This window comes from Stylophora pistillata, chromosome 12 (assembly GCF_964205215.1).
Source record: "Stylophora pistillata chromosome 12, jaStyPist1.2, whole genome shotgun sequence".
Taxonomy (NCBI): Eukaryota; Metazoa; Cnidaria; class Anthozoa; order Scleractinia; family Pocilloporidae; genus Stylophora; species Stylophora pistillata.
The window spans coordinates 8768961-8781259 of NC_142530.1; the positions used below are offsets into that span (position 1 = coordinate 8768961).

At 39.3% G+C, this 12299-nt stretch overlaps 1 protein-coding gene across 1 annotated transcript in view; it reads left to right on the forward strand.

The window, feature by feature from the left end:
- The window catches only part of LOC111334474 (uncharacterized), a 54592-nt gene that overhangs the window by 20224 nt on the left and 22069 nt on the right, over positions 1-12299 (forward strand). Inside the window, exons 18-38 of the mRNA XM_088740713.1 lie at positions 743-1077; positions 1857-2094; positions 2329-2373; positions 2821-3027; positions 3290-3624; positions 3951-4200; positions 4382-4426; positions 4523-4735; positions 4945-5279; positions 5591-5846; positions 6507-6566; positions 6657-6869; positions 7472-7806; positions 8049-8304; positions 8604-8663; positions 8755-8970; positions 9181-9515; positions 9820-10075; positions 10369-10413; positions 11134-11352; positions 11656-11990. Coding sequence (XP_088596839.1) covers positions 743-1077; positions 1857-2094; positions 2329-2373; positions 2821-3027; positions 3290-3624; positions 3951-4200; positions 4382-4426; positions 4523-4735; positions 4945-5279; positions 5591-5846; positions 6507-6566; positions 6657-6869; positions 7472-7806; positions 8049-8304; positions 8604-8663; positions 8755-8970; positions 9181-9515; positions 9820-10075; positions 10369-10413; positions 11134-11352; positions 11656-11990 — 4589 coding nt within the window. The remainder of the gene's footprint in view (positions 1-742; positions 1078-1856; positions 2095-2328; positions 2374-2820; positions 3028-3289; positions 3625-3950; positions 4201-4381; positions 4427-4522; positions 4736-4944; positions 5280-5590; positions 5847-6506; positions 6567-6656; positions 6870-7471; positions 7807-8048; positions 8305-8603; positions 8664-8754; positions 8971-9180; positions 9516-9819; positions 10076-10368; positions 10414-11133; positions 11353-11655; positions 11991-12299) is intronic.

Here is a 12299-nt window from a genome sequence, read left to right on the forward strand (position 1 = left end):
AACAAAATGATCATCAGAAATCATTCCCATGAAAGAAATTGCAGAAAAATGGTAGTCGTATTTTTTTCTGCACCACCGATGAAGAGCTAACTGGTATCCTTCGGGGAGACGAGATGAAATTCGTATTCACTATTTAAATGTTTTGAAGTCTTTTTTCCTTTCAAAGAATTTTTTATGTAACAGAGTACAGAGCTATTAGTTAGTTTTACTGTCATTTTTATTCTGTCAATCTTACTTCTACTTTTAATTGCATATTTGTGTAATTTCAGTGTGAATAACTTAATTTGATTTATTTTAATTGTAATTGATGTATTTTTAACAGGGAAGAGCCACCTAGTGGATCTGTTGATAAACCATTATTATTATTATTATTAGAGACTTTTTAAACTTGTTTTGTAATATTTATACCTTAATTATGATCATCATTATGATTATTATAAGAAATGTGTATCCATGAGCTTTTCTAGAATTTTTACTGGACATTTTGACGCATTTGTTTTCGATTTTTAAGCATTTCATCATAATTTTTGTAAAGACTTTTAGTGATTATAGTGAATAAAGATTATATTTTTATTAAAATTATTATTATTATTATTATTATTATTATTATTATCATTATTGCGTCCTTGAACTGCCTCTATGTCTCCTAGGTGATATTCAATTTTTGGTTGTGCGTAGAATTTTAAAACATTGTCGCTCTATGTTGCTCTTTTGAGAATCATTTACTTCCTTTCACTATCAGACAAAGACTGTCGCCCCATCATGGACCTCGCTTTCATCATTGACTCCTCTGGTAGCATTGGGCGAGGTAATTGGGAAAGAATAAAGCGATTCCTTAAAGCGCTAGTTAGCAAACTTGACGTTAGTGCTTCTGCCACGCACGTGGCAGCTATCGCCTACAGTACGAATCCGCGGGTAGTGATGACGTTCAGAAACTTCCAGGGAACATCTCAGGTTAATCGAGTGTTTGATGCTATGGCATGGCAACGCGGCTTGACCTATACGGACAAAGCTCTCCTGCTTGCAGACAGAGACCTTTTTCAGACTACAAAGGGAATGAGGTCTAGTGTACCAAAGGTAAGAAGGGATCGCTAAGAGAGAGTGAGCTTCATTTTAAGAAATTCATACAGTGAAGTGTCACATTAGTAGCCGCATCCACGCCTTTCAGTGAAATTAGAATAAGTTTCCCTCAACCTTAGTTACCCTGATGTCTTTCATTTTCTTTGTTTTTGTTTTTTATGTAAAGCAGTCGATTTGGTTTATCGCCAGGAATAACCTGATGCTGCTTGAGCCTGATCTATGATTTCCTAACGTCTCCTTATTTGAGAGCGCTTCGTCATTCCCTAGAGATTTTATGCCATATATAGTGATTCTATATCTGTGTATATGCGTTCTTGACAAAACGTGAGGTCAAGATGGCCGGATATTGGCCGAGTTCTTTTTCTGCGTTTTTATGGACCGAGGCGTAAAATCGCAGAGAAAGAACGAGGCTAATATCCAGCCATCTTGACCGTAAGCTTGGTCAATAATGGATTTATTTTAAAGCAAAAAGATTAATAAGAATCAGGAATGACTTGATCATTTCGAGAGCCGTGAAAGAAACCCAACTGTCTTTGTATCACAATAAACCCAAGAGGGTCGTTTCATTTTTTCTTTGCTTTGACTGTCTTCTGCCACTTTTTGCGACTTCGTCGCCGACATTTTCCAAAAGCTTTTTTTCTTGTGCGGGATCAATACAGGCTACCCCTCCCTTTCAAAAGTAGGTCTCTTGTATATTAAATGGCTTTGACCACTTCCCTCATACTCCCATTACATTTTGATGATTTGTGCATTATATCTTCGGTAATACTTTCTAGGTGGCCTTTGTAATCACAGATGGTAAGCAGACGACAACGGGCGCGTACACGCGCCTCTCGGCGGCTTCTCAAGGAATGAAGAACAAAGGTGTCACTGTGTACGCTCTTGGGGTCGGCAGCGGAGTAGACAGAGCGGAGCTTGAACAGATTGCCTCAGGATCGCAAAATATTTATACTTCGGCATCATTTAAAGATCTACAGAATATAGCCGGAGGGATAAGACGCCACTTTTGTAAAGGTGTAGAGGAATTTGCTAATTTTCTTTAAAAATTAAATTTATTTAGTTAAAAAAGGTTACCAATGCATGATATTTGACAGGAAAACAGTGAAGATTTTGGAAGGGATAACGATCAAGACTCATCATCCCTCCATAACACCCTCTAGTAAACTGATACAAGCAGATTTTTTACTTAACTATTCAAAATTTTGATGTTGTAAATGTGATATAATGCTTACTTTTTTTTTTGATTAGCATATGTTACTGGACCCTCAACAATTCCAACACCCACAACATCAGGTAATTTTGCTACTGTATCTTGTCCTGTCATCAAGTTCCATTTGAAATCCTGAAATAATCGCTTTGGTAACGATTGGAAATCTTTACTCTGAGCCTCGAAGCGGTGTGGGCAATTGGTTACAGCGCTTGACATGCTTACCGGGTAACGAGTTCGAGTCCCAAGCCAAATAGAAGGAAATAATCAATCGTCCAGGAACTTTTATGCAATAAAATCTCTCAAATTGGCCTCGAGAAGTTGTCTTCATAATTTGGAGAAATACATGCAAGTAAATCCACGAAAAATGATTAATGAAAGAAAAAATTCACAATAAATGTTATTACAAGAAAGGCTGACCAACTTGTAAACGACTTTCCCGTAGGCATGATCTGGTCACGTTCTGTTTCACTTCCCTTTACGGGCCTGTCATCCTAGGGTGAGTAAAGCTTATCTAACTCTACATTTTGTAGATCCATGTGCTACGGGCTGCACTGCTCCGTTCAATGAAGGCTGCCGCGTAGTGAATGATACTGCGCAGTGTATCTGCCCCAGTTGCCAAAATATCTTCCTCCCTGTATGTGCATCTGATGGAGTACAGGATCAGAGTGACTGCCACATGAGAAAACAAGCCTGCCAGGGTGATATAGATGTTACTGTTGCAAAGCGGGGCGATTGTGGTGAGTCACTCATGAAGATTCTCTAATGCTTTTTTGACAATAGCTATCAAAAACCTTTTTTACTGTGTTTTGGCTTTATGAAAGCAGCAGGGCCTCGAATGATGCGGCACCTTTTTCCTGTCAGTTCCGAGAGTAAATAATGTTGCTAACTTGGGGAACCATAAGTTTCTAGGGAATCTTTTTTAGAAATTATTACAACGGCTTTGTAGTGCAACAAATAACAATCGTAATGCTTACTTTCTTTTATTCAAATTACTATCAGATAAAGAATGTCGCAACGTGGTAGACGTCGCTTTTGTGATCGATTCATCTGGAAGTATTGGTCGAAAAAATTGGGAAAGAATGAAGCGATTCCTAAAAGCTCTGGTCAGCAAACTTGACGTCGATTCTTCTGCCACTCGTATAGCTGCTATAGCATACAGTACCAAACCAAAAGTGGTAACGAAGTTTGACGGCTTTCAGAGCACCAACCAAGTTAATCGATTGTTTGATAGAATGCTATGGCAACGTGGTGTTACCTACACGGACAAAGCCCTTCTTCTCGCAAACAGAGAGGTGTTCCAGACCTCTGCGGGGATGCGACCACACGTACCAAAGGTACAGGTCTTTTTGTGTCCAAATTTGCTGTTTCCATTTCCAATTAAATTTTTCTAGGAAATGTGAGCATGAAGCCTGTGGAAAGGTTTGTATGGAAAGGTTATTACCTCCCAAGGTTAATTGATATAAATAGACATGATACACCAAAACTCTCCGTAGTTTGAATGGGATATCATACCTGATTATGCGAAGTCCTGCAATCTGAATGAGTCTGAGCAAAAACCTATCCCAAAGGCAAAGGATCTACAGGTACTCTGATAAAAGAATGTCACTTTCATTTTAAGAAAACTTATACCATTTGGTTTTTTATTTACATATGTATGTAGTTAGCAATTGTGGTCACAGATGGTAAACAAACAAAAGTACCATCCTACACCAGACTTTCGGTGGCGTCTCAAGGAATGAAAGACAAAGGCGTCATTGTGTATGCTGTGGGAGTTGGCAGGCGAACGGACAGCGCAGAGTTAGAAGAAATTGCATCTGGATCACGATACGTTTTAGTGTCTTCATCATTCAAAGATCTCCAGAATCTCGCCCCAGAAATGACAAGACGATTATGTGAACACAAACTATCAGGTCGGTCCAAGTAAACAATGCAGTGGTGCAATCATCGTAACACTAAGTAAAGAGCGCGTTGCTTTGAATTATCAATGTTTGAGCCTTTTTAGATATGTTTCGTTTCTTGACTAGGCTTGGATCGTGAGAATACTTAAATTTCTCCTTTCATAATCTTCTATGCGCTTTATTCTTTCAACAGTTTCAACCCCACCACCAACAACAACTCCATTACCGACAACTCCAGGTATTTAGATGCTTTTTTCTGTCAAATTCGATATTTTTACCTCGGATCCTTGAAAATTATTGAGGAGATATAACGGTATCTAATCCTTTCTTACAGATCTTTGCCAAACCCCTGGCTGTAGAGCCCCATACAACATAGGCTGCCGTGTTGTAGACAATAAGGCGGAGTGTGTGTGCCCAACTTGTGTGAATACCCGTCGACCTGTTTGCGCAACAGATGGTGTCCAGGACTTAAACGAGTGTCATCTGAGACGCCAAGCCTGTGAGGGAGATATAAAGGGCGTCGCTGTTGCCGTGGAGGAGCCTTGTGGTATAGTTATCATTCAATTAGTAGTGATGTTGATTTTTTCCAACATTTTCACCTCTCTGACTGTCTGTGTGTTAAAAGAAGTAATGCGTAAAATCACTGATCATTCTAAGTATTTTCTGTCGTTCGTTTTTGATAAAAGACCTTGTTGTCACATAGAGATGAGCATTCTAATTTGTAAGCAATTACTTTGCTCTTATATTTTTAAACAGGAAAGGAATGTAGCGCCGTTTTGGACATTGCATTTGTAATTGACTCATCTGGAAGTATCGGACGCAAGAACTGGCAGAAAATGAAGCGATTCCTCAAGGCTTTTGCCAGTAGACTCGACGTTCGTCGCTCTGCCACCCGCATAGCAGCTGTAGCATACAGTAACAATGCTGAGGTAGTAACAAGATTTAATGACCTCCAGAGTACGGAAGAGGTAAATAGGAAGTTTGATGGGATGCGTTGGCAACGAGGCTTCACGTACACGGACAAAGCTCTCCTCCTAGCGGACCGAGATGCGTTTCAGACAACAAACGGGATGAGATCTAGTGTACCTAAAGTAAGGACTGTTTAAAAACTTGTGTCATAGTTTTTTGCCCTTTAAAATGAATTTTGCTTTTTCTTTAGTACAAGTAACAGAGCCCTAAGAAAATAATTAATGGGTTATCTTCGAATTCTCTGTCTCGTAACTTACTATCTTAGTTGATCACTTAAGGTTTTAATTGAAACTCTACTTAGGAGGATAATTATCAGTGGAGTTTCTTTTGTATTTCCGTTTCCTTTTAAATCAGGTAATAACTAGCCATGGTTATCATTGTATTTACTCCAAGATCTATTTTCATGAGAAATGTTAACACTGTTTTTGGACAGTTGGCGGTTGTGATCACGGACGGTAAGCAAACCACGTCAAAGCCCTACACTAAACTCGCAGTGGCCTCTCAAGGAATGAAAAACAAAGGTGTTACTGTGTATGCTCTTGGAGTTGGCAATGGAGCTGACCGTGCGGAGCTTTTGGAGATTTCATCTGGGCCACAGTATGTTTTTATCTCCCCATCATTTGAAGATCTTCAAAAGCTTGTCTCACTTTTGACAAGAGAATTTTGTAAGGATATGCTAATCACCACAGGTATGTATCTATGACGGGGAGGATGTCTGTATCCCTGTGTTGCTAAGGTCAGAGTGTGCTCGCATAATTTTGCCTTTATGATTTTTTTCCACTATTGCTTTAAAAGGATATATGTTTTACTTTGGTGTTCTGCAATATATCTTTATTTAGCTATCGTGCTACTGGGTAGTCTCTCTGCTTAAACAATTTTTATAATTTGATTGAGAAGTCTGTTTTTGGAGGCTATGGCATCTCTATATTGGTTATTCCTGAAAGGGATAACCAATATAGGAATAAATAAAGGAATAACCAATCTCTTTTACAGAATGAACAGAACAAGCTCCATGAACTTCTTCGTACTTGCAACACATACACCTTTAACCTAAGAAATATGCGGGGGTTTAAGTCAGTTTTTAAGACGAACAGGTTTCGTAATAGTTTTATTACCTTCAATACCTTTAAGGCTTGAACGATTTTTTTAAATAACCGTTTTTTAAGAACGTATGTTTAGTGTCCTTATTGCTGTTTTAATACATTTAGTCTATTTAACGTAATTATCAATATTTAAAATTTGTAAATAATCGTATAATTCAACTCTTGGTTGCAAATCTGTTATTAATAAACTATCTATCTACCTGGTGTCTAGCTTCTTATAACTTTCCTGTGCATTTTATTCAACAGTTTCAACTCCACCCCCCACAACAACGCCTTTTCCGACAACACCTTTACCAACTACGCCAGGTATTCAGATGCAGCTTTTTTTCCAAAGTTTCTTAAGACCGTCACAAGAAGATAATTAATAAAGAAGTATTTTCTCATCATTTTTGATAGATCCTTGCCAAACGATAGGCTGCAGAGCTCCATACAATATCGGCTGCCGTGCTGTAGACAATAAGGCGGAGTGTGTGTGCCCAACTTGTGTGAATACCCGTCGACCTGTTTGCGCAACAGATGGTGTCCAGGACTTAAACGAGTGTCATCTGAGACGCCAAGCCTGTGAGGGAGATATAAAGGGCGTCGCTGTTGCCGTGGAGGAGCCTTGTGGTATAGTTATCATTCAATTATTAGTGATCTTGATTTTTCCAACATTTTCACCTCTCTGACTGTCTGTGTGTTAAAAGAACTAATGCGTAAAGGCACTGATTATTCTAAGTATTTTCTAGGTATTTCCTGTTGTTGTTGTTGTTTCTTTTTTAACTCTGTTGGTAGAGCGCCGTTGTTGTTGTGCGGGAGGTCGTGAGTTCAAATCCGGCCGGACCAAAGCTCAGGCTCATTAAATAACTGAGAAGAAAGTGCTGCCTTTGTAATAATATCTGCAAATGGTTAGACTTACTAGTCTTCTCGGATAGGGACGATAAAGGGAGGTCCCGTCTCACAAGCCCTTGTATGTGATAAAAAAAAAATTTTGTGGGACGTTAAAGAACCCACACACTGTTCGAAATGAGTAGGGCACGTAGTGCCTCGTGTTGTGGTCTATCTTTGTGTAGTGTCTATCAAATTGATGGGGGGTACTGCGCCTTTGAATATTGTATAGAAAGGGCGCAATATAAATAAGCAATTCATTCATAAAAAGACCTTGTTGTTGTCATATAGAGATGAGCATTCTAATTTGTAAGCAATTACTTTACTCTTATATTGTTAACCAGGAAAGGAATGTAGCGTCGTTTTGGACATTGCATTTGTAATTGACTCATCTGGAAGTATCGGACGCAAGAACTGGCAGAAAATGAAGCGATTCCTCAAGGCTTTTGCCAGTAGACTCGACGTTCGTCGCTCTGCCACCCGCATAGCAGCTGTAGCATACAGTAACAATGCTGAGGTGGTAACAACATTTAATGACCTCCAGAGTACGGAAGAGGTAAATAGGAAGTTTGATGAGATGCGTTGGCAACGAGGCCTCACGTACACGGACAAAGCTCTCCTTGTAGCGGACCGACGTCTTTTTCAGACAACAAACGGGATGAGATCTAGTGCACCTAAGGTTAGGACCGTTTAAAAACTTCAGTGATATTTTTTTCCTTCTAGAATAAATTCATTTTTCTTTTTAAGTCCTAGTAACACAGCCCCAGGAAAAAAATCTCTAAACTCGGAGGGATAATTACCAGTGTAGTGTCTTTTTGTTTCCTTTTCTTTTTAATCTAACAATAACGTGCCATGGTTATCATTGTATTCAGTTCAAGACTTATGTTCATAAGGAATGTTATTAACGCTGTTTTTGGACAGTTGGCCTTTGTGATCACTGACGGTAAGCAAAGCACCTTAAAGCCCCACACTAAGCTTTCAGTGGCCTCTCAAGGAATGAAAAACAAAGGTGTCACTGTGTATGCTCTTGGAGTTGGCAGTAATGTTGACGGCGCGGAGCTCTTGGAGATTTCATCTGGGCCACAGTATGTTTTTACCTCCTCATCATTTGAAGATCTTCAAAATCTCGTCTTACCGCTGACAAGAGAATTTTGTAAGGATAGGCTAACTACCACAGGTAAGTGTCTATGAAGACATGAGTGACAGTATCCTTGTATTGTCAAGGTCAGGGTGTTCTCGCATAATCTTGCCTTTTTGATATTTTTCACTTTTGCTTTAATAGGATATATGTTTTACCTTCGTATTATGGAAAGTATTTTTATCAAGTTATTGTGTGCGAATGGGCAGTCTCTTTCTTTTTAAATAATTTTATCTTTCAATTCAAAACTCTGTCGTGGAGACAATTGCACCTCTTTATCTGTCATTCCTGAAACGTATCTAACTTTATATAACTTTCTTGTGCTTTATATTCAACAGTTCCTACTCCACCCCCCACAACAACGCCTTTTCCGACAACACCTTTACCAACTACGCCAGGTATTCAGATGCAGCTTTTTTTTCCAAAGTTTCTTAAGACCGTCACAAGAAGATAATTAATAAGGAAGTATTTTCTCATCATGTTTGACAGATCCTTGCCAAAGGATGGGCTGCAGAGCCCCATACAATATCGGCTGCCGTGTTGTAGACAATAAGGCGGAGTGTTTGTGTCCAACATGTGAGAATACCCGTCGTCGACCTGTTTGTGCAACAGATGGTGTCCAGGACTTAAACGAGTGTCATCTAAGACGCCAAGCCTGCGAGGGAGATATTAAGACCATCGCTGTCGCCAAGGAGGAGCCTTGTGGTATATTTACCTCTCAGTTATCAGTGATGTTGCTGATTACATACATTTTTACCTCTCGTGCGTTTTTTGGTTAAAAAGAACTAATGTATGAAACCACTGGTCCCCATTAGAAAATTCCTGTTCTTTTTCATGATTATATCTTTTTATTGTCACATAGAAAATAGCATTGTAAGGTAGAAACACTCAGTTTATTCTTATTTCCTTAACCAGATAAAGAGTGTAGCGCCGTTGTAGACATTGCATTTGTAATTGACTCATCTGGGAGTATCGGACGTAAAAACTGGCAGAAAATGAAGCGATTCCTCAAGGCGTTTGCCAGTAGACTCGATGTTAGTCGCTCTGCTACCCACATAGCAGCTGTAGCATACAGTAACAATGCTGAAGTGGTAACAAGATTTAATGACATCCAGAGTACGGAAGAGGTAAATAGAAAGTTTGATGGGATGCGTTGGCAACGAGGCTTCACGTACACGGACAAAGCTCTCCTCCTTGTTGACCGAGATCTGTTACAGACAGCAAACGGGATGAGATCTAGTGCACCTAAGGTTAGAACTGTTAAAAAACTCCTGTGACGATTTTTTTTCCTTTTTGAACAGATAGCGCTTCCCTTCAAGGACAACTAATGCAACCACAAGAAAAATATTTGGGTCACCTTTTCCCTCTCAGAGTCATCCCTTTAATATCGTAATTTTTTAATTGGTCGCTATGCTCGAAGAGGATAATGACCAGTGTAGTTTTTTTTGTGTTTTTTCTTCCTTTTAAGTCTGTTAATAATGTTACATTGTCATCAAAGTAGCCACTTCAAGATTTATATTCACAAGGAATGTTATCAACACTGTTTTTGGACAGTTGGCGGTTGTGATCACAGACGGTAAACAAACCACGTCAAAGCCTTACACTAAGCTTTCAGTGGCCTCTCAAGGAATGAAAAACAAAGGTGTCACTGTGTATGCTCTTGGAGTTGGCAATGGAGCTGACCGTGCGGAGCTTTTGGAGATTTCGTCTGGGCCACAGTACGTTTTTACCTCTTCATCATTTGAAGGACTTGAAAATCTCGGCCCACTGCTGACAAGAGAATTTTGTAAAGATAGGGTAACTACCACAGGTAAATGTCTGTGACGACGTGAATGACAGTATTCCCATATTTTCAAGGTCAGAATGTGGTCGTATAATTTTGTCTTTTTGATATTTCTACGATTGTTTTACAGCATATGTCGTTCCTTGCGATTGCGGAGAGTGTGTTTGTTCAGCTCTTGTTTAGGCGTTTGTGTTTTCCTCCTATTCTCTCTCTTTTTTATTACTCTTATTCTTCTTTCATTCCATAAGTTTGTTTTAGGAGATGACTAGATGTCTAAAGCTTTCACATGTTTCTGACTTTTCCTTCATTTTATTCAACAGTTTCAACTCAATCCCTGACAACAACGCCTTCACCAGCAACCCCAGGTATTCAGCTGAGATTTTTTTTTCAAAATTACTCTAAACCGTCACGAGAAGATAATTGCGTTCGACGAAGGAGAACGCAGTTCACGATCTGAGATTTTTCTGTCTACCGTCTGCAGTTTCTACGCCATTCTGAATGACGTCATATGGCATACATAAAATGTATACAACAAATGGTCAAATATGAAAAAATTACCTCCACGTGGCCGACTTTTAGAATTTTCAAGTTGGATTTTCCTTTTATTTCTGATCAAGTCTAAGGATCGTAAAGTGGATATCTACAAACTACCTCGTGATTTTCGCTAGAGTCTGAGCATCCTACAGTCTATAAAGCGGATATTTTCGTAGAAGTCTGAGCAGGTCTGAGCATCGTGAGGCGGATACCTAAAGACTATCTCGTGGTTTTCACAATATTCTGAGGAATGTGGTCTGTGAAGCGGATATCAAAAGACTATCACGTGGTTCGTTTTCTAGTAGTCTAAGGATCGTAGTCTGTTAGTCTAACTCTTTCTTTACCCCTTGAACATTTGTTACACGCATTTTCTCCATCTCTCCCTAAGCGATTAATATGGCTCATTTTAAATTGCCTTACTCTGATAAATCCATCATCTTCCTAACATGGTTCACCCGTCTAGGTATTCCAGTACCCAAGTTTCGTCCCCACGAACGCAATTTATAATCAGTGATGACTCCTAATTAATATGGAAGGTTTTTTTCCATCAGATCGCACAGATCCTTGCGAATCGTCGGGCTGCAGAGCTCCATACAACATCGGCTGTCGTGTAGTAGAGAATCAAGCGGAATGTATTTGTCCACTCTGTCCCGATGTTCTAAAGCCTGTTTGTTCAAACGATGGTGTACAGGATAGGAGCTTGTGCAATTTAAGACGGCAATCTTGTTTGGGAAATAAAGTAGCTTATTCGATAAAAACAGGACCATGTGGTAGGTTCTCCGAATTAGTTTATCTCTCTCCGGACGCGAATTGTTTCAATATGTATGATAAAGAGATTAGTTCATTTTAGATATACAATTAGGAATTCCAACTTATTTTTTTTTTCTTTTTGTAGTTCCAGACGATAAGTTTGCGTACAGTCAATTTCAGTTCTTTCTTACTTAACATCCTAGAAAGGAGGTCATATAATTTACTTCATTCAATAAAGAGGTTAATCTATTCGATCGAAAGTAGATATTGACTCAGATTAATTCATGCAGTGGCTTTATTCTGACTTTCACGTTATCGTGCAGACAAGGATTGTCACCCGGTCTTGGACATCGCTTTTATCGTCGACTCATCCGGAAGTATTGGCAAGACAAACTGGGAAAGAACAAAAAGGTTCCTGAAAGCTTTGGTTAGCAAATTAGACGTTAGTCCTGGGCGTACACACGTGGCAGCTGTAGCTTACAGTACTGACCCTTTTGTGATTATGAGATTCAACGACGTACAGGATACAGACGGGGTGAATCGAGTGTTGGATGGAATGCGTTGGCAGCGCGGCTTAACCTTTACAGACAAAGCTCTCCAACTCGCAGATAGAGATATCCTACAAACCTCAAACGGCATGAGGCCAAATATAGCGAAGGTGATCATCTTTTGACTGTCAAAGCAATCAGGATCGTGGACTAGGAGTCTACCTTACTGAGTATTTTATGGTTCAATTTTACTTCCATCGCTTCGCGCCCGTTAATGGTTGAAAGAGATTTTTAAACAGAGAGATACAATTTGAGTCAGAGGTTTAAAACTGAACAAACCTATAGTTAAACTTGCATTTAAAGTTCCTAAGTCGCGATCTGAAGGAGATGGACTCTTATACGTTTCCATAAACATGTGTAGTTACACCTTCCTCTAATAATTTCAATCCTGGTCGTTCTGACCCAGTCCATTAGATATG